The 22,863-nt window shown below is 46.1% G+C and overlaps 10 protein-coding genes across 10 annotated transcripts; 5 read left to right on the top strand and 5 right to left on the bottom strand.

Moving 5' to 3' along the window:
• Positions 1–1,645: 1,645 nt before the first annotated feature.
• Positions 1,646–3,930, bottom strand: C8R40DRAFT_1067156 (uncharacterized protein; the record flags this gene model as incomplete). Its single annotated transcript, XM_046225865.1, has 5 exons — positions 1,646–1,691; positions 1,740–2,197; positions 2,245–2,631; positions 2,686–2,895; positions 3,733–3,930. The coding sequence occupies 5 exons, from the start codon at positions 3,928–3,930 to the stop codon at positions 1,646–1,648; spliced, it is 1,299 nt and encodes a 432-aa protein (XP_046089865.1).
• Positions 3,931–4,426: 496 nt separating this feature from the next.
• Positions 4,427–5,188, bottom strand: C8R40DRAFT_1067157 (uncharacterized protein; the record flags this gene model as incomplete). Its single annotated transcript, XM_046225866.1, has 4 exons — positions 4,427–4,477; positions 4,529–4,606; positions 4,664–4,858; positions 5,033–5,188. The coding sequence occupies 4 exons, from the start codon at positions 5,186–5,188 to the stop codon at positions 4,427–4,429; spliced, it is 480 nt and encodes a 159-aa protein (XP_046089866.1).
• Positions 5,189–5,319: 131 nt separating this feature from the next.
• C8R40DRAFT_1067158 (uncharacterized protein) lies at positions 5,320–6,107 on the top strand (the record flags this gene model as incomplete). Its single annotated transcript, XM_046225867.1, has 4 exons — positions 5,320–5,427; positions 5,521–5,703; positions 5,839–5,925; positions 5,976–6,107. 4 exons carry the CDS (start codon positions 5,320–5,322, stop codon positions 6,105–6,107), a joined length of 510 nt encoding a protein of 169 aa, XP_046089867.1.
• Positions 6,108–6,833: 726 nt separating this feature from the next.
• C8R40DRAFT_1167499 (WD40-repeat-containing domain protein) lies at positions 6,834–8,717 on the top strand (the record flags this gene model as incomplete). Its single annotated transcript, XM_046231022.1, has 10 exons — positions 6,834–7,070; positions 7,122–7,254; positions 7,308–7,458; positions 7,512–7,568; positions 7,618–7,880; positions 7,932–7,954; positions 8,015–8,164; positions 8,215–8,484; positions 8,557–8,595; positions 8,676–8,717. 10 exons carry the CDS (start codon positions 6,834–6,836, stop codon positions 8,715–8,717), a joined length of 1,365 nt encoding a protein of 454 aa, XP_046089868.1.
• A 62-nt stretch (positions 8,718–8,779) lies between these two features.
• Positions 8,780–9,358, bottom strand: C8R40DRAFT_1067160 (uncharacterized protein; the record flags this gene model as incomplete). The annotated part of the gene is made up of 4 exons (XM_046225868.1): positions 8,780–8,803; positions 8,849–8,892; positions 8,936–9,083; positions 9,140–9,358. The coding sequence occupies 4 exons, from the start codon at positions 9,356–9,358 to the stop codon at positions 8,780–8,782; spliced, it is 435 nt and encodes a 144-aa protein (XP_046089869.1).
• Positions 9,359–10,520: 1,162 nt separating this feature from the next.
• C8R40DRAFT_1067161 (uncharacterized protein) lies at positions 10,521–11,086 on the top strand (the record flags this gene model as incomplete). Its single annotated transcript, XM_046225869.1, has 2 exons — positions 10,521–10,649; positions 10,703–11,086. The coding sequence occupies 2 exons, from the start codon at positions 10,521–10,523 to the stop codon at positions 11,084–11,086; spliced, it is 513 nt and encodes a 170-aa protein (XP_046089870.1).
• Positions 11,087–14,431: 3,345 nt separating this feature from the next.
• Positions 14,432–14,694, top strand: C8R40DRAFT_995482 (uncharacterized protein; the record flags this gene model as incomplete). The annotated part of the gene is made up of 2 exons (XM_046236768.1): positions 14,432–14,498; positions 14,552–14,694. Coding segments are annotated over 2 exons (210 nt in total), but the record flags the coding sequence as incomplete, so codon positions are not given.
• Positions 14,695–15,018: 324 nt separating this feature from the next.
• On the bottom strand, positions 15,019–16,288 carry C8R40DRAFT_1167503 (uncharacterized protein; the record flags this gene model as incomplete). The annotated part of the gene is made up of 7 exons (XM_046231023.1): positions 15,019–15,153; positions 15,202–15,399; positions 15,454–15,618; positions 15,675–15,782; positions 15,831–15,932; positions 15,979–16,128; positions 16,178–16,288. 7 exons carry the CDS (start codon positions 16,286–16,288, stop codon positions 15,019–15,021), a joined length of 969 nt encoding a protein of 322 aa, XP_046089872.1.
• A 475-nt stretch (positions 16,289–16,763) lies between these two features.
• Positions 16,764–17,691, bottom strand: C8R40DRAFT_1167504 (uncharacterized protein; the record flags this gene model as incomplete). The annotated part of the gene is made up of 3 exons (XM_046231024.1): positions 16,764–17,290; positions 17,341–17,590; positions 17,647–17,691. 3 exons carry the CDS (start codon positions 17,689–17,691, stop codon positions 16,764–16,766), a joined length of 822 nt encoding a protein of 273 aa, XP_046089873.1.
• A 989-nt stretch (positions 17,692–18,680) lies between these two features.
• Positions 18,681–21,931, top strand: C8R40DRAFT_1037970 (uncharacterized protein; the record flags this gene model as incomplete). Its single annotated transcript, XM_046223716.1, has 4 exons — positions 18,681–19,355; positions 19,422–20,159; positions 21,028–21,559; positions 21,609–21,931. Coding segments are annotated over 4 exons (2,268 nt in total), but the record flags the coding sequence as incomplete, so codon positions are not given.
• Positions 21,932–22,863: the final 932 nt, after the last annotated feature.

A 22,863-nucleotide genomic window follows, 5' to 3' on the forward strand; every position in this document is an offset into this window, starting at 1 on the left:
GGATCAGCGATGAGACGATTTAGTCCTGAGCTGAAGTTTAGAGGCAAGTTTCTGATTTAGACCTCGCAAGACAATACGCCGCTACCAGATATCGCCCTCCTCCTTAAACCTTCCTAGCGTTCGACAACACAGTTGAAAATTTGAAAGCTGCATGTTGATTGGTTCGATGTCTCCGACTTTCTTCAGGCGGAAATTGTTCTCGAGGACCTCTGAAGTTCCGGTGTCGTTATAGAGCTAAGATCTTAGTCGCTACTGAGTTTGACTCTGTAGGCCTAAGTGTTATGTACCAAGTTTTTGACGGCGATAAATAAGTAATGTTTAAGACGGAGCCAATGTCACATGACTGATAAGTGGCATTCCTATAATTATGATCATGATGATTACCATCATGACCATGTCATGTTCGAGTACAACTCGGGCATAGACACGACTCTACGAAGCTCTACGGCTTCTAACTCCTCATATCAAACTCTGGACGCACCTAAATATTTATCAACATCCTCATGTCATGTTTGAGTACAACTCGGGCTTAGACGCGACTCTCTGAAGCTCTACGACCTCCAACTCCTCATGTCAAACTCTGGACACCCTCACACTTACCGCTGGATCAATGGAATTGTATCATTTGGTTTAGATATCAACGCAACGTTTTGCCTGATTCTATGAACTATGGAATCAAGACCTGGAAGATGTCTCGCCGCCGCGAGGTTGAGCTTTCCTTCACAGCACTCGAGACCCTCTAACTATATCGAGTCTGAACCAATTCAATCGTTTCTTTTCATTTTCTTCCATCGATTGGAACTGATACACATCGCGCTCCTGTGATTCCTAAATAAATATAAGTATATCGAGAATCGCTCATGCTTCGCATCCCCAGAACCTAACTCTCTACAACCACGATACGACGATTTGCTCACAGAAGACTGTTTGACCTTGCTCACTCGTGTTCGCTCAGGGCGAAACTAATCATAAACAACTCGCAATGGATCCAAGCAAACACAAAGCACTTACGGATGAGGTATGATCAGTGTTCCGTTGGTTGAGCTGCACTCTCATGAGCCTCATCAGAAAGCGACCAACACTGCCCATATAATTCACGGAAGTTCTCATAAGGAAGACGAGACAGTTGGACATCGAGGCACCACGGTATGACTTTCTGATTTCAAAACACAATTCAAGCATCTCATTGTTTTTGGCTTCGGAATATTTTGAAGACTGTGCACATCGATAAGGTGCGTTCTAACTTATTCCATGACATCCTTGTCGTGATGTCTTACGTTGGGTTTATACTTCAGATCTTTCCGCTATTGGCTATGGGATTTGAAGCTAGCGATGAAGAATGTCAAATGGACCCTTATGTGTACAATAGACTCTTGTGGCGTAGCCCTCAGATTATTCAGATCCTCGACAAACTGGACCGGGTGACTCACAGAAAATATTCATAATGAAATGTATCTGTTATGTACTATCAATAATCATACGATTGTCAGTCCTTGTCAGTCTAAGGTTTAGAGCAAATAAATTGAATTCGTTTTGAATAAATGTCAATATTCACATACTCTAGCAAAAGACCTGCAAAAGACAATCCTGCGAACGCGCTGACATTTGATACAAAAAATACATCTACTTGTACAATAGACCTGCATCACTCTGGACCTTGCGCCCTGGGGTATCCTCGGTCCTTCAATGTCCTAAACAAAAATGAGATACGATCTAATTTCCTGAATGATGATACGCACTTCAAAAGGTCTGCAGGAAAAATGAGTTTGATGGGCTTTCGCGGACGAACAAACTCGTTAACAAATCCACTTCCACCTTTAGCCCATCCAGGTTCCTGTTCCTCGAGCCACTGAGCATCGTAAAAGTTTGCAGGTAGGCCAGAGACGTATTTCGTCTTCGAACTTCGATCGTTTTTATCGATGCGAATTCGAGGAGGAGCCCCTCGCGTATAACCGAATCTAGTTGCTTCAGTGGTACATCGACCTTCCAGATGGCAGTAGTCCAACAACCTGAGTAAATTCAGAAGTTCGACGCTTCGCCATTTCGGCGCCTTGATAATGTATTGCACTTGCGGTTTCTTCATGCCAGGATCCTCATCGTCAGAGGACATTCCTGCGACGCCTAGCTCATCGAAGAACGAGAGGAAGGACTCAAGCGAGTGGAAGGTGATGATGACCTCCCTTCGACGATGGAACAGCTTTTGGGGTGTGAGTTTGTGTGTTTAGGCAATAGAAAGTGACTCACGGTATTTTTCCGCTGCCACCTTTTGGAAAATAGAGAGCGAGGATTTTTGTTGTCCTCCAGCATTTTCTGTCTTTCCATCCAAGATGCATGAAGTGTTTTGAGTCGTAAAAGGAAAGCTTCGCGGATAGCATCACGAGTCTGAACATCGGGTGTGGCAATCAGCTTCCTCTTCTCAAGAATTTCTACAAAGACATATGAAGCACCCTTGTTCCATGCCGATTTGGGACCACCCGCGATCCAGTATCGAAAATCGTCGACTGAGCAAGGGCGTGCAAGAGGATTTGTTTTGAACAGCAGCGTAAAGTCATCAGCCTCGTCCTGGGAGACTGTCTCCTTGAGCTGATCCTGGCCTTCCATTATTTCATTCAACCATTTCCGCATCGTTTCCTATAACGAGGACCTTTGGATAAGCTGAAACACATAATGCAAGTAAGTACATACCTTGATTTTCAGTTCTTCAGCAGGTCGATGCTTGACCCCTCCTGAGCGAGCAGGCTGCTTTTTCCTAGCATAACGGAAGAAGGGATTGTCATTTGAATCTCCTTCGTCGTCCCCATCCTCGCCATCGCCATTGCCGTTGTTGCGATTCGTGGCGCTTCCCGCAGCTCCACCGTCACTAGGTTTTGCCGCAGAGTCACGGTCGTTTGAGGGCTGGGGTCCTTGATTATTTCCGGATCCATGTCTCTGACTATCTCCCTCGTCCTGATGACCCGGTGACCCTTTGTGTTTGCTCTTTGCGGATAACATATCCAACGTCTCCCCAATTCGGCCGAGTATCTCTGTGTTCTGCGCAAGGTGGGATACTACCTTGTCTATCTTGTGATCTTGTTTCTGCAATACCTGGTCTTGTTTCCGAAGTATCTCTGCGGTTGAATTTTGCAAATGATGATACAGTTCCCCCATTGTCTTCGTTTGATGATTGAGCAGAGCTTGCAACTAAATGGATACAATTTATTATCATGCACATAAGTACATTGAACACTCACATAGTCTACGGGCCCCTGGCTATTAGATTGGGTATTTGACTGCGCTCCGGTGTGAGAAGTGGGTTGGGCTCCAGGAGTTTTGTCATTCGACTGGGAGGGACCAGGCTCAGGATCATGCACTCTCCTTCTTTTGCCTTTCTGGATAGTGGGTGACGGTGGTTGCTAGCAGATGTATGAGTGATCTTGTTCCTGAGATAAAAATATGAGTTTGATTACACACCTGCATTATCGGTTGATTTCTGGGGCCTGGGGGGGCTCTCGGAGTCATATCTGGAGGGGCCCTGGGAGTAGCATTGATATCGTCCATCTGGAAATCTTCAGACCGTGGAGGTGGAGTCTGCGGAGGTGGAGTCTGCGGAGGTGGGGTCTGCGGAGGTGGGGTCTGCGGAGGTGGGGTCTGCGGAGGTGGAGTCTGCGGAGGTGGAGTCTGCGGAGGTGGGGTCTGCGGAGGTGGGGTCTGAGGCGGATGTGGTGATTGATTATGGAAGAAGGCCTGTGGAACCTGGGGTGCCATTTGAGGCATCGTTTGTGGGTTCAATGGTGCAAGTGGCATCGGATCGTCCTCTCCAGCATCCGGGCTCTGAGGCACACTATCGTATGAATCCATGGTCCTAGAAGAATCAGAATCGCTCGAACGGTCGAGGTCGACGTCAACAGTGTTGGTCGTAAGACTAAAGAGGGCGGGAAGTCGCATCTCCATGACCAAAGAAAGTAGACGATATTTTCTGAGATTCCTGTCGGAGAATCAAGCTATCGATCAATCATTCATTCATGAAGCATAAGTTGAACGTATGTACATGTCGTGAGGCGCGATATGCGCGAAAATTGCTGGACATCGCTTAACGATTATCGGAAAAATCAACTTGGTTTTAGGGTGCTGGATGGTGTGTGCAAAGATCCGGGGGGTTGTCGTCTGTCGTACTAGTCCCTATTTGGCTCGTGAAGGTCTGTAACCGCTTATATCCAGTTTAGAACCAGGACAAGCTAGAGAGGTAGGTAGGAAGAGAGTTCGAGTTAAACGAGACAGATTACGCCATCTTTTCGCCGTTCGGGCCGATTATTCAAAGTTACCGAAAAAGGAAACGGGGCTTTGATTCTGAGTATCGTAAAGTATTTTACACTTAATTCTACACAGACAGCTTCCAGTTACAAGAGTGGTGAGCGAAAATCAGATTGTACATGGCTGGGATAGTATACTATCTATTCCTACAACTTCCAATGCGCGCAATAGTTGCCATGAATGAAACCTAAGCATGAATGAGTAAACATGGTGCTTAATGAAGGAGGAGTTTACATACCTCTTTCTCGAACTTTTGTAGTATCTCTGAAATTTTTGCGGTCTGGGCCAGAAGAGGTGCAAACGCAAGGGCATATTCCTGAATACGACAACAATATTAGTGGCTAAACATGATTCAGATTGAAGCGATACACACCTGCGTTTCTCGAGAGGGTGTACGCTGACAATATACTAACGCCTTGAATAACTTGGGTTTCGTCTGGTAACGAGCTTGCAAAATATGAGTGGCAAGATCCTCCAGGGCATCGTGAAGCAGGCGGCAGGTTGCATCCGCATCTGGAAGCACCAACGTAAGATTGCTCAAAGGTTCTGAGTGCTTGCCAATGATGATCTAGGTAGAGTTGAGTGAACAAACAATCCGTTGATGTTGCGAACTACCTGTCCCCTGAGCTTTAGTAGCACTAATTGAAGAACGCGAATTTCAGGTTGGAGTGAGAATGATTGCGCCTTTTGTGCAAGAGAGACAGTTAGAATGAGAGGAGCAGCATTGAATTCGAGGACATACAGTGTGCTCGAGGCTTCCTGTGCGCACAAGGTTCATATATACACGTTCCTGGTCTTCGATTGCAGAATTCAGCTTGACAAAGAGAGTTTGGTACTTCTGGTCGAATATGTGTAGGGTCGCTGTAATCGTGCTCGACAGATCATCGATTGGCTCCATGTCAAGAATCGGTAGAGTAGTTCAAGCTCTAAAAAACAAGAGTCAGCTTTTATAGCGAGAAAAGACGTACGGTACAACATCAGATTCAAAGGGACCGGACTGTAGAGCAGAATTGAATCAATCTCGCATCCATGAATGGAGGCTTTGAGGAGCTCAAAGGGTTATTCAATATCGCCATTACCTGTGTCCGGTTTGAAACCAGGACGAGGTGGCTAAACTGGTTGATCAAAGGGAAGAAAGTAAGTAATCCAGTCGAAAGCCGACCGGCGCTTATCAGTATCGTCATCATATACGGGCCGATCTATTTTTTTTACCTCGACAACTTTCACCAGTCACCACCACTGAGTCAAACTCCGTGGTTGGTCAATCTTCACCTCGATGGGACTTCGTATCCCTTTCACCCCTTCAAGCGCGTTTGTCTCAATCTGTCCAATGGGATCAGTATCCTCTTCTTCCCTTCTTCTTTCCTTCAAGCATTTTCACCTCAATGGGCCCGCTTCCGCAATATGCTCAAGGTGCCACACAGTTTCATAGTCCCCAGCTCAAAGAGACCTCATAAGAACTGACGCTCCCATCTCTTTTCCCCCATAATGTCTTTCTCACTCGTACGGTGTGTATCTTGCGAAGACGCCGAGATAAATCAATTGCAGCGGCGAATGGCAGCTGCTTCAGACGAGGCTGACAATCTTCGAATCGAGCTTGATGCTTTGACAGAGCGCCTCAAACTACGCGATGAGGTAGATATCCTTTTACCGATTGTCTGCGTCTATCTTTAACTTCTTGTTAGACAGAGCTTCGTTCGCGTCTGACCAAACAGAAAGCTCTGTATGTGCAAACGGTTGCTACTTTGAAGGAAACCATGGAGGATAATAGGCGACTCCAAACGGAATTCTTGCATATGCGAAAGACTGGGAAGTGACTAGTAGTGGTATGTTGTCAATTCTCCTTTGACTCGTCGCGATACTCAGTTCATCTAAATCTTCAATGGACAACTAGAATCAGTACGTTGTCGACTCTCCTCTGATGCATCGTGATACAAAAATTTTACTTAGGGAATGGTGAATCATGAGCTCACGGGCTTCCTTACTGACATACGGAGAGTACGCGTCTCGGTTGTCGTCGGATACCTTTCTTGTAATCGCTGCATCTTTGTATGACGAAATTCGCCAGCGCTATACATATGTATGCCATATTTATCAGATCCTAGCTTTCATTCAGCAGAGAATGGTCGAATTATGATCATGATCATGAGCATTCTTTGAATCCCTCCATGACCCTGCAAACATGCATAGATAAGTAACAACAGCTACATTCATAACATTAAATGGTGCCGTCTCTAGCCATCGCATGGTCCTGAATTACCCCGAAACAGATGGACGGGCTTGGATGGGTCGGTCACAATTAGATCCGAGATTTAGAGGTAATTTTCTGGACCCTCTTTTCTTTCCTTTTGATCGAACCAGGATCGTGAACGATATCCGAACCTTTTTACTGCGTGACGCCTCGTTTTCGACACTCATGGGATGTTTGAATCGTAGGAATCGAGACCCACTCCGCATCCTCCTCAGTCCAACAATCACTTGCCTGATAAACAAAGCCTGCTGACACAGTTCTCCCGAGAGCAATGAACCCCTCCTATACTAAGATGGGTGTAATAGACTTGCCTACCGGTACTGTCAATGCATTAGCCTTTTCGATGGATGGACGTTATTTGGCCAGCGCCAGCGACGACAAAACGGTGCGCGTTCACGACATAGAACGTGGACTGTCAAAAATTTGGGAACACAAAGGCACCTACCCATACACTGCTGTCGCATGGAGAGATGACATTCTATTCGTCGGTGACGAGGGAGGGGGGATTATCTGCTCTTATCCCACCTTGGTGAGTTCTGTGTTTCTGGTAATTCAGGATTTAATATCTGAACGCGAGTAGAGGTGGCCACGTCGACGAGCAAACGAGGTCATACATGAGGCCTCTTCACCTGTCGCAGTCATTGAAGTCAACGAGAGCGGTGATCATCTTCTTATCTGCTCAGGTGCCGACGTTTTACTTTTCAAAAAGAAGAGTATGAATTATTCCCTACTTGAATGCTCGTATGCTTCTTAATATAAGTCATAGGTTCCGGAGCATGGCGATATACAGACCGCCTGCCACGTCCTGCTTTTGGTGAGACTGAGAATTTCGCCCAACCTCCGACTCTAGCAACAGGCGTGCATTTTCTCGAGAGTGATAATGAATGTCTTATTGCATACTACCATCATGGTTTTTGGTGAGGGAAACATAAACTCGATGCAGATCTACTCTCAACATCCTGTATATTAGGAAGTGCAACATCGACGCTTGGGAGACGACTCGTATCTGGGGTCCAGATGAGAAAATGTATGGCCTCTCCGTCTCGGAGGTAGTCAATAGCTTAGAACTTCCATAGAGGTACTTCCGCTAAATCCCCAGACTCAACTTCTTTGGTGGCGACGAATATACGCAACGGTTTGGATTGGTTCAGGAACACGCCTCAAGACTTCAAGAAAATCAGTACCTCGTTTGAAATTCAAGAACGTGGATCCAATGTACCGCTTCTCGCTCTGTTTATTAACAAAGGTCAAGCGACAATAATGGGTACGACGAAGGGATACGCTGTGATATTCGATGCAAAACACGGGAGAAGGATCCAAACTTTGAAGCACGGAACGGGTGAGTCTGCCTAAAGTACATAAATCCTTCGCTGATTCTTCCTGGATTTAGACCACTCCTGGGTGACCGCCTTGGTAAGTGCCCTCGACGTGTCTCCGACTCCTTCTGCTAATCCTTGTTTTATCCCACTCTAGGCATATGTAGAAATTGAGGTGCCAACACGTCGTCGAATGATAGCCACTGGCAATGGTAACTGTGCGCAGCATACACAAATATTACTGTGGAATGAAGACGAGGGCACTCCCGCTAAGGGAACTAGCAAGTTGTGGGTTCTACCTAGACTTGTAAGGTGTGTTCCTCATATCCATGACTCCGTTACTGAAACAATATACAGATTATGATGATTGTAACTGTTGGCCGTATGATCTTCGTGGCAATGGGTATAACCTTCGCAATCTTGCTGTTATTCCCCTCACAGTGGTCAAGCGATAGTGTTTCGAAGATTCTTGGATACTCCGATAAGATATCATCCATGTCTTATACGGTGACATCTTCCCCTTCCTCCGCCTCTTCCCCTTCCTCGTCTTTTCTGTCATCCGGCGGTCACTCGCCCCCGAAGACAAAATTCAAAGAGATACTGGTCAATTTGGGAGAGCTTGTCCTGGTGTGTGTCCTTTGGTTCATCGGGATCTCAATGGACTGATTAACTTGGGACTTTTGACAGTTCTAATACCAGGGCTTTGGTATCATATCACTTCTAGTTCATATGTTTTTTGTATGCCTTGCATATTCACCGCTCGCGAATGCGCAGTCATCATTCAAACACAATAAATACTCAATGAGCATTGATTTCAGTATTCTTTCGAGAACGCAAAGTTTGATGAGCTGTCGTCCTAACATTCATGATCCAGCAAGAGCGACGTCTTAAGCGCATACTGTTCAATTTTTTTGACGCTCACTCACGATGTACATGTACATTGTTTCTAATTGTATATATCAATTATAAGAGCCCTAGTAACCTCACTTACATGACGCACGAGCCACTGCTCTTCGAATTCTGGGATCCGGACATCTACATGTACATTGCATATATCTATTCGCTCGCGATCACCCACAAAACAGTTCAGTTTCTACCTCCTGCTCGTCAAACCTGTCTTCAGATGTACTGGCTGTTCGGATAACGTCCAACTCCATCACCACCTCTCTCTTTCTGAGCTCATCACCTTTAGCACAGCGGATCACATACACGTATGTTGAATAAATCTGCATTTTGATTGATTGAGAGTGTCCAGAATGTACATATTGTAACTTGAGCTCACCAGTGTGACAATAGTTTCGATGACGAGGGCCAGACCGAGGAACAAGCAAAAGACGAGTCCCATTATGATAATCAATGTTCCCGCATTCTCTTCTAATTCTCTGGCGAGCTCTGGAGAAGGAGGTGGCGGATCGGTAGAGGTGCCGTCGGTAATATAGAATGCGAGGATGATTTCGCGGAAAATTACGCGTGCGAGTGAAGTATTGGTCGGACCAGTCATGATGATAGATTCAATAATGGCAGAAACAGTTGGGGACCGAGAGAGCGTATTTTAAGTTGGGTTGGAAGTTTCAGGGTAATGGGAGTAAAACTAAGAACATTCTATCGATTGTGGAAGCGATAAGCCTGTGTGTTGGCGCGTGGAGAGGGCAATACGAATGGGGTTTTTCAGTCCGCATTTGTTTGAGAAGACAGGAAGTATGACATAACTGAGTGACTCTTTGTATGTTTTCAGGTTTCTTTGGGGCGTACATCCGCAAGGTGAGCATTGAGCATGAGGTCGTATGACAGCATTTTTTGACCTGACATACGCTCGAGGACCATTAAGTATTTGGGGCCCAAGATTGATTATATCTGTTTCCGGATATGAGTAACAGAGGCGTTTCCTACACCCAATGTTCCATAGTAAATTCATTCCCTAGAATAAATGAATACAGTGAATTCGTTTGATCATTCCTGTTCAATAGCGTTCGCTGTTACCTGGAGACTTCCTGAGTATCCAGGAGAAAATATCATACTCAGTATTCAGTGGCACCATTCATTCATCTGACTCCCCAAAAAGGAACTAATTTAGCATTCGGATCAACGCATTTGATCATGATCCATTGATCAATGATTGACCCTGGTTCAGTGAATTTACTTGGTGGGGGCTGGAAAGGTATACGCTTGAGATACACTGAAGCTCGAAATAGATGTCTTCCCCTACCAAAATTGCGGCTTTATACGCAGGTATAGAGAAAGTCAGAGGGTAGACGGTGAAGGGCGAAAAGGCGAAGTTCAGGGTCGAGCAGCCAGTTTCAAGACATGCTTTTTGATCCCTTTCATGATGATCCATGGCCATTACATCGATACTGTCAAACTGTGAATGTGGTTTTTAGTTCAAGGTCAAGTCTGGCTCGAAATTAAGGCTGATTTCCAGACATAGATAGAACGGTGAAGAGTCCGGAGCATTTTTACAAGAAACTTCCATCTATGGAGTTTGAAAATTCAAAATGAGGCGCGGGTAGAACAATACGGCGAAAGTGAAAATGAAAAAAATAATATCAAAGCTTCTTGGGTACGAACTCGTGCTTAGGACATGTCTTGCGTATAAAATGGAAGGGAATACAACGCTCTCCTCACATTGAATCCTCATTAGCTTTCGTCGAACCTAGAAACTTCCAATGCCTTCTACTAGTCGACAAACCAGATCCTCCAGGAGTGCAAGTCGCTCCTCAAGTGCGGCTTCTGTCCATTCTTGGTGGGGACCGTTGTTAAACGGGAACATCATGCCATTGCGAGATGAGGATAGGGTAGGTTTCGCAATCCGATACTGTCACTCTAGTCATTTACTTGAATTTGCCAGGTCGATGGAAAGACGTTGGGATTATTCTTCAGACGTGATAACGCATTCCCTGAAAAGAAACGTTTTGATTCTGTCGGCTCTCGCGAAGACAACAATCGTTTTATTGAAGTTCAACGGGCCTTCAAATTCGATTATAATGCCGACTTCTATCAGGCGAAGGTGATTGTCGGAAAGTGCAAATATTATGTCGCGGGAACCTACAACCAGCGCTCGGTCGAAACGAATATGTCTCTGGAGGCTTACGGCTACAACAAAGAGTTTGCAGGAGACGTAGCCATCTTCTTCCATTCGAAGTACGATCCAGAAAGGTTCCTCGAGGCCCTTCCGCGCTACAGCAATGCAAACGAGAGAGAGATCGCGATTCGTCGTGTTATTACTGCGTGAGTAGATGCAATTGCCTTCGTGTTATTGCTCTAACTTAACGACCGGCGTGATATAGCTTTTGCAAAAACGTTAAAGACCATGTTGAGAAGAATACATCTCTCAGACGTGTTATCAGAGGGTAGGTGGGTTCGTGGCCCATAGCCTTCGCTGTGTTTGCGCGTATGTCCCGGAGACCTACAAAATTTCTTCATCGTGTCTACTCTCTATGCTTCTTTCTCTTTGGATCGCTCATCTATCACATATACTTCGTGAAACGTGAATCTCGAATGGAGTTTACCAGTTCCTCTTCTTCTTCAGTTTATGCCTAACCGATGTTTCCTCTGCTTATGCCTACCCCGTTATATGTCTCAGTCTTTTTACCATTTTGATCGGCCAGTGTACTTACCTTTCTCCCATTCGTCTTCTTAGGCATTAACGCTGTCAATGCCCTTGTAGATACATGTTTTGCGTTCTTGGACTGGTTCCGCTCCGACTAAAATTCGATACGCGTAGTTCCTTGTGATCGATATCGAATCTGCCTTTTATTTGCGTTGAAGTATTGGACTGATTCCGGTTTCTAACCTGGAGCAATCCGTGAATCCGTGGTCATGAGTACAATATGGTTGCATGCGCAATTGCAAAGACGTAGCTAGCTATTGAACTTGCAAGACAAATTTGAAATGACTACATGCACGTGACCTGTTTGCCACGTGCATCCTCGTGGCTCCATGGTAGCTCTTAATTCCAAGTACGTACTTACTTACGATTTGCACATCCATCTTTCTACTAACGGCTTCCTTCTGGTTTAACTGGATACGAAGCTCGCTTACACTCTAAATCCTCATCAAACTGCCATCGGGTCGCTGTCTTTGTTAGGTGGACTGAAAGAAAGGTTTCAAACTTCACTCGGACACCAGTTGAGGCTACGAATCGACGCTGGTCCTGATTAGATAGGAACAGAGCTTCATTAATTCTCCTGTGCAAAATATGGATCGTAAGTACATGCCAGCTGCTGCTCACCAGTTCCGTCTCAATTTCATCCTAGTCGTGCAATGCCGTCTTGCGACCTTTGAAGAGACAGAAGGTACTTTGCATGCGGTAATTGATACAGATGTCTTTACCTGCCTGTGTCGCAAACCGTTCAATTTTCCCAAAATCCCTCCACGACATCAACCTGTAAATCTGAGTCCTCACGCAACGACGCTGCCCAATTTTTATGCTCCCCGCTGGATTGATTCATCAATACCTTTCTTGGGATTTGCTCCGAGCAGTAATCCGTTCAAATTCCATTTCCTCAAATGCCTTGACTACGCTTTCGATAGTTTGCCTATTGTGAAGGATAACGATGGTCATTACGTTCTTAGATCGTCAGAAAAAGCGAACTGGGATTCTTTGGAGAGAAATATGCGTGCGTTCCTTCGCGCATGTATGAGGGTAAACTCGTTGGCGGTCCCTGAAAATTTTCGACTTTGGCCCTATCCAAACAACTATGGGTATCGTTCACGGTGGAAGACGGAGATGGATGCGCGCTATGCAGCCATGCGGTCTCGTCAAGCATTTATCCCTTTAATTGCATGCATATCCTTCTTTCTTCACTTGCTGTATCATCTGGAAAGTCAGTGGGTCGACCTTGTTATATCTGCCTTCGAACATAATGCAAGATTGCCTAGCATTAGTCCTTTTTTGAGCAAAAGGCAACAGGAATATGAAAGACTCCGGAGAGAACCCTTTCCAACAAAATGGCAGTGGAAAGAGCAGTTGCAGCAGCAAACGTCGATCAGCTCAGAGTGGCTTGAATATTTTCATCAGATCCTGGATCTTCCGATGGTCGGAACATTTCTAGATCCCCACACTTCCGATTGTCTTCCATGGATTCCAGTATTTCTTAGAGCGAAAATGCCCCTGATGTTGTACTGGGGTTCTATCAATAATTGGTCAATCCCCACTACGCTAAATCGTCTGATTTCTGCACCTGATTCCGCTTTGATAAACACTTTAATCTCGCAACAAACGCCCTATCCTCCACCCCCATCACCCATAGAACAACGTTTAACGCGCGAGTTCCCCATCTATAAACCTCGATTGCGCTTGCCTCGTATCGATGGCGGAACCCTTCCTCGTCCAAACGAGAACCTCTTTGCTTTCATTCAGCGTAGAGAAGATCATAGACTCAAAGTCATTGCATCTGAGACTTCCACTGAACGTCAATCTCGTCTTCAACGTGAGGCAAATGCTGACAAGGATCGGCCTCCGGGTAGAAAAGGTGCCCGCGTCTACTACTGGGACTTAGTCGAGGGGACCAGGGTCCGGACACCAGTGGGGAGGAGCAATTACGAGGATATTTGGGAGAGGTATGGGTCGCGCCAGAGGCGTTATGATTCCGTCGCTGATGAATGGGAGGTTTGCACCGACTTCGACCCTAATGATGCTCCCGATGATTACGGCTATTACTCCGATGATGATGATTCGGACTGTTTCATTTCCGTCGGTGCTCATATCAACGAGGAAACATACCACAATGATGGGGCCATGTCCTCCCAAGCCTATCTCACTCGCCTTCAATCTCCCAATAAGCTACCGCATTCTTCGATAGAGTTCCACGAGGCCATCGAAGACGTTGCTTACCACAGGTTTGGGTTTCTCAAGCAGCCTATTGTACAAAATCGTGACTTTATACTCAAATCGAAAGCTTGGAAAAAAGTCCTGGGCGTTTTCGGCTGTGGACGTCGTCACGCAGCAGTTGAAATTGACGATCATCTCAAACTACAGCTATGTGATTTCATCACTCGAATACTAGATGCCGTAGATCTCCGACATGCACCTGATGGGTATGACTTATCTGCTAGGAGTCTTATGCAGCCTTCGGTTCCCTTTGAAGTTGATACTCTGTCTTCATACAATGGCCGTTACTTTATGATACAAGCAAAAGATGCCACAGATGACGAAGAATATGTGATTGCACTACGCAGCGCCAGCACCGTCATGGAAATCGCACGTCGGAAATGGGGTCCTCAAACTGAGGATATCATAAAGTGTTTGATAGAAGAAGGGATTCCCTTCAACACACTCATGGCTAGCCACCCTCCTCGTATGTCCCTTTCGATGCCCTTCCGTAAACCTGCAATGTTAGGCTTCCGCCCGGTTGGATTTGCACCAACGTTACAAGACTATAACTCCTACGAACTTGTTCGCAATGATTTTTTGCGCTCTGCCAGGGGCCGTGCAGCGCTCTTAGCTGGAGGTATCATTGCCAGATTAGCTCGAGGCATTGTCGATGCAAATGATGTTTACGATGGCCCGACTGGTCATGCCCTACATGAAGGCGAGCAAGCACTGTGTGTCTGGGAAGCAGGCCAAACTTGTGCGTTTTGGGATGATAACCTTACTAACGAGGAGATGGATCTGATTTGTGGTTCATACGAAGTTGCAACAGGTTCATACTTCTTCTCTTTGAATTAAATCTAATTCTGAAGACCTTGCATCCAGGTTTTATTTCAAATCAGGGTCAACAACAAACCGCGATCAAGTCCTGGTGGCCTCGTTCAGGCTCCTGGCGATCCTGTGGTCTTAATTGTGGATACTGGTCCAGAGATGCAGAAGATTGGTTCCAAAATTGTTTGGACCAAATTCTAAAGTCTACGGTGCCAGTAGCTTTGATGACCAGTCAGGAATGGCATGGGAGATTGAAGTTTCAGAGGGCCCATAGTCTTTCCAACAAAAATGACATTCTTGCTACAGAATATCTCAAGGCAAAGTGTAATTTACCGATTTAAATCTAGTTAGGTCGCACTGTGCAACAAAATTGTATCCAATGTATTCTTGCGCAATCGAATAATTTAATTTATCAACTTGTCAACTCATGATGTTTCTCAACTTTTCAACTTTGAAATAGATCGTGCATTTGAACACTACATAGATATACACTCTATGTGACAATTGAAATTTGATTGACTCTAGGACCTGATTACAGACAATGCTACACTGGCGAGGTCTCCGATCACGCAGATCATTGACCACATAATGGAAGTACAGATGAAAGCACCAATGAAGATGACTGTGTCGATAGCAAGTCGGTGAAGCCCGGACCTCTGTTACAATGTCCATCAACCATGCAATGAATTTATAGCGAATCCTACCTGATCTCTGCCCTGAATTTGCGGGGCATGATATCGAATGAAAACAAGCAGCCCGACACTCAGAGCTGAATGTCCGATACCAGTCAGTGGTTGATGAAGAAACATAGTTCCGATCTTCCAGAGTGCTCTAATCAAAAAAAGCAAGTAACTTAAAGAACCTGTAGTGAACAGGATTTTAGGGAGTTGCCGATCAAGTGCCTAAATATGTCGATGAAGTTTTAAGTGTAACGGAGAAGAAGTCGGTATACTTACAATAAAATCTAGCAGATTCATGTGTGGTCCTGGAAGACCAAGTTTGTCTTCGGCCCTATTGCATTGATCGACATCGTTCTCTCCTTGATTCCGGACCTCCTTCGATGCCTCATTCGATGCAAGGTTAACATGTATATCTGATAGTGGAGGTGAAGTAGTGGAGTTCTGCGAAGACCGTCACTACGTACCACTAATACCAATACTTTGGAAAAATGACCTACTTTTTCTTCTGCCAATTTACGTTGCCCTCCTTGATCACAGACCTCATTCGATACAGGCATTGCAGGGATATCCAGCACTGGAGTAGTGGCATTCTGTTCAGCGGAACTCTGCGCAAGATGAGATAATGAGATCGAATGTGCTAATGATATCCGTACGATTGATACAGGGGAGACTAAGGTGAAACTTGCATTCACAGGATTCTTCGACCATTGCAAGTCATTGGTATGACCGGGATGCGGGGTAGGGCCAGAAACGTTCTGCAGAGAGATGAATTTGAAGATCTAACAATAAATTCGGACTAACCAAAAGCATTTGGCTATGTCTGTCAGCGTCGCCCTCATCACTATCTTCCATTTCATTACTTCTATCTTCTTCATCGATCTTCCGAATGTCTTCCGTTTCGTCTTCGCTCCCAACCGATCTGGATTCTCTAGAGGAGTCGTCTATGTGATTCTACTGAAAGAGTCAAAACCGGTTCGATAACACGGGTTGATGTACGCACGTTCGCGTCAAGGGCACTGGACTCTGCTTCTGTAGGCCTGTACCACCCATCGTGGTCAGGGAGGAGGACCTGAGGATATGCATTCGGTGTCTGATCATGAGAGGGGCTCATTGGGAATGGTCACCGCGTGTATTTCACTAGGCCAAAATTGTGATGGCATGATCATGAGATCTGAACACGTTCTAACGTCAGAAATGGGCTTCGGAAATCACGTCGATATCGGGTCGAATAGATGATATATGAGCCATCTAAACACGGAGTTATACTCAGGTGTTTAGACTGGTACTTGGTTCGGAGTATAATTTGGAGTAAATCAACATCGTAAACAATTCGCGATCGAGACTGATCTGAGCGGAAATATCATGTGACTGATGATATGCTTGATAAGGTTTATCGGAGGTCATGTGACAGATTTACTCGAGGAATTTTCGCCTGTCGTGCGCACACGTATACTACTTAGTACTCTATACTAGTACTACAGGTCCTGATTCTCTATCACATGCAGGCGATCCCACAGAGTCAAACTCAGTAGGAAAGCTTCAATAGGACCTCCTTACACACAGGTACCCCACGAAGTCACTTCATTCTATTTCGCACCACTCACACTACCTGAGTCTTCGACTGGACGTGACCCGGATCTCTTCAGGCTTCGCGAACGATACGTTGTCAAAGTGCTATTGAGGACCCAGCTTGGCTTACCCGTTGCAGTCAACTTCAATGACCGTTCTGCAATTTTGGGATGCGCCACCTGTTCATTATTCAGGTCCACAGGTTGCCATCCAAGCCCCTTCCCATCCCGATTGAACCATACCCAAATCTGATATCCTCCATCTTTGGTACTTCTATGGATGTATACCGTCCCTAGAATTCTTGGAATCGGTGTTTCGGGGAGAGGAACCTCCAAGTTAACCGGTGATTGGCTGTAATACCAAGCAGTTTCCCCTTCGCTTGTATGCGACCTAAACGAAACAGTCTGTAGCTTTGTCGGTCCATAGGTGTCGCCAACGATGGGGCTTGTTCGTTTTGACTTGTCCAACAAGTACTTCGGGGCAGCTGCGGAAAATTTGAAAGTGACGGGCGTAGCTTCTCTCACCTCGGCAGCTGCGACGGAGCCTGCTCTCAGCAAAGTTATCAGTACAAGTCTTTCGCGAAGAAGGACTGACCGACCTGGACTAGCAGTTCTTTCGTCCCTTCGTTTGAGGGCTCCTTTTTGGGGTGGGGGGGTTTTCGCCCGCACTCGAGGGCTTCTACCTCGATCTCAGTATCTGTGGCTGCGACAGGAAGCCGATATAGATTGACATACACCTCTTCAGCATTGGGAACATCGATGATTTTCTGGATAATCCCATCGTCGTCCACAGCATAACGGTAATAGTCGTGATTTTCCCTCCTGTACCAGCCCAATCGACGGGGCTGTAAACAGTCAGCGAATAGTCGGTTGTCTAGCCCAAGTTTGATTGTTCTCCCACCTTCAAATCATGGGTTCCGTCGTCTGTAACCTTTTCTGGGTCCATTATCAAGAGAGTACTTGTTCAACCCTACGTGATTATAATCAGTCCACTTCTCCTATCAATGTTGATCAATCCCTCAATTTCATGTGGAGCTGGCAGCTGCTGGCAGCCTGGCAGGTTGGTGTACTCGTCCCTGAATCAATAACGCAATTGATAAGCAGAACACTCATCTAGTTCGTTCCAGGATTCCTCCAAACTAAAGTCGGACCTGAAATGGCTCGCCGCCGTAGGGATGATTCAAACGAACAGCCGTGTCGATGTCAGGAGTGTTTGAAGCACAATCCGGAAGGAATACTCCTTTCACGGTCTATGTTGAACACGCATCGACACCGGGAACGTCTCCGAGCCGCTTTATCAACCAGCGACGATCGTTCAGAAGTGAATCGGACTGACGAACCAATGATTCCGGGCAGCATAGCCAGTGGAAGTTTGCAGCCGGATCCCCAACCACATATCCATACTCCTTCTCCTCCTCCTCCTCCTGTGATCGAAGTGGAAGATTACGAAGACTGGTTGCGATCAATCGTATCTGAGATAGGTATACGTCTCGAATTTCTATACGACTCAGAGACGCATCTGGAATTTGTCAACCATCCTTCTCCGAACCTACCTTTTGTCTCTCCAGATCCAGAAACCTTACTACAGGTCAACTTTGGAGATTTCGGTCTAAAAACAACCAGCAGCTGCAACATGCGATTTTTGGAGACCGAGACAAGATTCTGTGGGCTACTCAACCATATTCAGGCCCTTCCACCGGGAGCACGTTCAATAGGAGAATTGGATGTGGAGAATGAACTGTACACGGCATTAGATAGGGTTCATCGCTTCAAAGGTAGACAGTGGAGTTTGCAAGCATATCCCAATGGACTTGGAGGAGTCACCATTAACAATAGTATGTGAATTTTCATGGACATTTTCATTCGTATCTAACCCTATTATTAGCTCGTCATTTCACAGTGCTCAGAGCAAACCCTGATATAGCGCCAATTTTCATAGCTGCTCTAATAATATATATCAAATTTCAGACACCTGTCCGTCAGATGCGAGTCATTCTGGCGTTGTTACGCTGTATCGTCAGAGCATTGAAGAAAAGAAGCGAATCTCATCCACCGTCGCAGATTCCTTCGCGGATTCCAAAGGATATTCACACCATCGTCGATTGCTATGACCTTGATCCCACCTTGCACGCCTTCGTAGCATGCCCAAATTGTTATGCACTGTCTCCTCTGACAGACCAAGAACTCAAAACCGCGGAGAGTCTCCACCAAGCAAACCAACCTCTTCCTGTGTGCGACGAGAAGTCTCATCCAGACTCAGTACCGTGTGGAACTACTCTGTGGAGAACCCGCCGTATTGATCGACGAACGTTTGTTACTCCTATACGAAAACAGGTGTTTCAGGATTTGAAGGAATGGATTGGAAGAATTTTGGCTACTCCGGGAATCGAAGATGCGATAGCTCAACATCAACAGAGTCCGTCTCCTGCAGATGGTGATCCAGAAAGAGATTTTGTGGATTCCAAAACGTTCCGTCAATTCAAGGGCGCGGATGGCCAGCCATATGCAATACCTCAGACGGGCCCTTCTGGATCGCCGGACCTGCGACTCATGACAAGCCTTGGCTTTGATGCTTTCAATCCGTTCCACTCCAAAACGGCACATGCTATCGTCCAATCCACAGCTTTATACATGGTCATTCTATCTTTGCCAGAACACCTTCGATATCGACCCGAGAACATGTTTCTACTCACTGTCATGACCGGAAAACCTAGCCAGCATCAGATAAACTTCACTCTACGCAAGCTGGTGAAGCAACTACTTCCTTTTTGGGAAGGAGTATTCTACGTACGCACCGCGCGCTATTTTCTGGGGCGAAGAGTCTTCATAGCGCTCATTCCTGCCGTATGTGACACCGAAGGCGCACATCAGCTTTCGGGATTTGCTTCACATAGCCATACATACTTCTGCCGACGATGCCTATTACAAATTGGCGACATTCACAACCTTGTTCCCGAAACATGGCTAATGCGGGACTCTGCTCAGCATAGAGAGTTAGCTCTAAAATGGAAAGAGGCCTCAACGGAAGAAGAACGCCAGAAAATTTATGACGAGTATGGTATCCGGTGGTCGGAGCTCTTAGAGCTACCGTACTGGGATCCCGTTCTTTTCACCATCATCGACGACATGCATTTTGCGCAACTCGGCCTGTTCGAAACTCATCTCCGTGACATATGGCAAATTGACCACAAAAGTGTCGGCGGTGATGGTCTTTATCCAGAAGTTAAAGACCAATGGAAACTGTGCAATGCCAGTTTGCGCAATCTCCTGAACGAAATCCGGGAAAATCGACCATCCTTACAGACTCGCTTGCAGGAACAAAAGAAAAGAACCCTGTGGTATGTTTGCTTTAAGCTCGGGTTACGTACAGGGGTTCGCAAGAAGAAATCTTTGGTAGACCAGATTTTGACATGGGTAGGTCTCGCGTTGATTATCCTCTTCGTCTTAATCATGTTACTACTGTCTAGCGTTTGAATTTTGGACGTGACAAGGTCCCTGAAGTTCCTCCTTTGAACTACAACGATATACCGGATGCCTGGGAAGGCGACGACTTTGGAGAGAATGTGCATCTTCATCTGCCTTTGTTTCACAATCAATTGATCTTCTAATATAGGATTCCGATGCCATTTCGGATTCTGGGGTTTCTGACGCCGTATGTTCCGCCTTGTTTTACGAATGCCCTCACGAATTAATTTGAGAAGTCGTTTGGTTCAAGAGCTTCATCGGCACCATCAGTGATGCGTCCTGCACCGAATTTCGCCTTCACCAGAGACACAGCTTTCGAGAACCTCAAATCAAAAATACTCAATTTTTCAGGCAAACCCCCTTCGCTTGGCAAGCCAAAACTTCAAACTCTCAAAGCACTATGTCAAGATCTGGGCATCCATTACAATTCGATTGATAGCAAACGAATTCTTGCTGCACGAATCATGGAATACGTATGTCTTTCTTTGAGCTATCGATGAACTCCTCTGATGATGATGAGACAGCGTAAAGAAAATGGGTCCAATGATCCTGTCTTGATTTTGAAATTCGACCAGCTGCTTTACGATAAGATAAAGGCAAAGTTTGAAGCAGAGGAACCCTCGAGAACTACGTTATTGAACTACGAGCACAACTATCTCGAGCTTTTATGTCAAGACTATAAAATCCCACCATTTGATACTTCTGATACGCCTCGAATGCCCAAGGATGATATGGGACGGAGATTACTACTTTGGGTGAGCCACAGTACCTTCATTTCACATAAGATTGGCCTGTTAATTGTTCTCAGCATCAGGAGTACAGGGACAGTCCCCTGAAACAGTCCCTACCCCGCCATGTTATTGGTAAGGACCTGCTGGAGGAGATTTGGGCGGATATGAAACGAACTGTTTTGCCTACTTGGATTCAATCACCGCCTCCAAATTGGGGTACTCCTGCACAAGGCAAGCTTAGCGCTGATGAGTATAAGGTCGTATGCTCAATCTCACTGGTCATTACACTGATCCGGGTATGGGGATACGGAACCGAAGATCCTCAGTCCCGTCGCTTCCAGATGCTGTTGAACTATCTGGACCTTGTTCATGCAATCCATGTCCTTTTGCTCCGTGAAACATCTCGGAAGTCAAGGGACTATTACAGAGCTCATATTCAGAGATATTTAGAGACTGTCCTGGTGTTATATCCCGATTTCACACTGAAACCAAACCACCACTTCTCACTCCATGTTCTCACTGACCTGGAAACCATGGGCCCAGGTCATGCTCGGAGTACGCCAGTGTTTGAGCGAATCAACCATTCCTTACAGGAACTTAATGCGAACCAACATTTAGGTGAATTTTTACTGTTTATCATCAATGTTGTACTGACGGTATATTTCAGGTGAAATTGAAGCTACCATGTTGACCGCCTATTGCCGGCAAGCTAACCTGCAAGTGATCTTGAATCACAATGCCGATGTACGACAAGACATCGATGAAGCTATTGAAGCTCTGAAAAACATCGAACGTGAGGATCATCGCGGTATGTTCCCTGGAACGGACCACTCGGTTTGGTCAAGCACTGAGTTCAAAGCAACTGCCTTTTGGATCAGACATTCCACTCTGGATCGTATCACACATTACCTATGTGGGATATATGACCTACCTCACTCTCATTGGAGTTCCAAACTCACTCGCCAGGCTGTAAGACCTGGGTCAAAATAGGTCTTAGGGTAGGTTTTGGTATGCGGAGGTTTATGTTGTAGCGTGCTAGGAGCAGGCTGGAGCTCGAAGGGAGCTACGAGAACCGCGACCGAGGACGGGAATGACCTAGTAGTGGTTGGAACGACGAGATGGTGACCCTTGAGGGGTTCCTAGGAGGTCCAGGGAGGTCCCTAATGCGTAGGGAGGTTCGGGACGAGTGCGGGACCGTAAGATATTGCGTAGTAGGAGTTGTACTCGCTAGAACGTCAATATAGAGTCGAGTAGGTAGTTTATGCAACGGGGTCTCGAGGGTGTAAGCTCCCGAGAAGGGATATGCCAGGGAGGGTAGGTCCCTGGGGGCTAGGTTGGAGGATGGTCGTCCTCGAGTGTGGGAGGTGGTAACGGAGAAGCAGTACGTAGTTCGTCGTGAGGGGTAGCTTCGACGTTACCTAGATCGAGGTCCCGAAGCTTACGAAGTAGCTAGGGAGCTCTGGGAGGTTTGGGGAAGAGTAGCTTTACCAAGCGGATAGGCGTTGGGGAGCTTTAGTAATGTTCGAGGGAGCTCGGGGACTCACTCGGAAGGCTTAGACTTGAAGTAAAAGCGTATATTCGATCGTACCGACGATCAGAGAGACAATAGACAGAAGTAGAGAGAAACAGAGGTAGAGAAACAGAGAGGAAAGAGAAATCCGTATGGTTAGCAGGTACAAAGGGACAGGGACTGGACCTATGCAAAAGGGTGTGTGTTCAAAATATACCAAGCTGGGGCTTCGGGACATTGAGGCGTTACTTAAATAGGTACGGGAAGTGAACAAGAGAACATCTGGAGGCATGAGGTAGCTAATCGGAGGGAGGGAGGTAATCGAGATTAATACTTAAAGGGGTTATCGGCTAGAGGGCTTTCGTACGCGTGTCGGGATGAAGGACGTTTGGGTAGTGGCGTCAGAAATACT

Source organism: Lentinula edodes (assembly GCF_021015755.1).
Source record: "Lentinula edodes strain Le(Bin) 0899 ss11 chromosome Unknown C8R40scaffold_6, whole genome shotgun sequence".
NCBI classification, from domain to species: Eukaryota; Fungi; Basidiomycota; class Agaricomycetes; order Agaricales; family Omphalotaceae; genus Lentinula; species Lentinula edodes.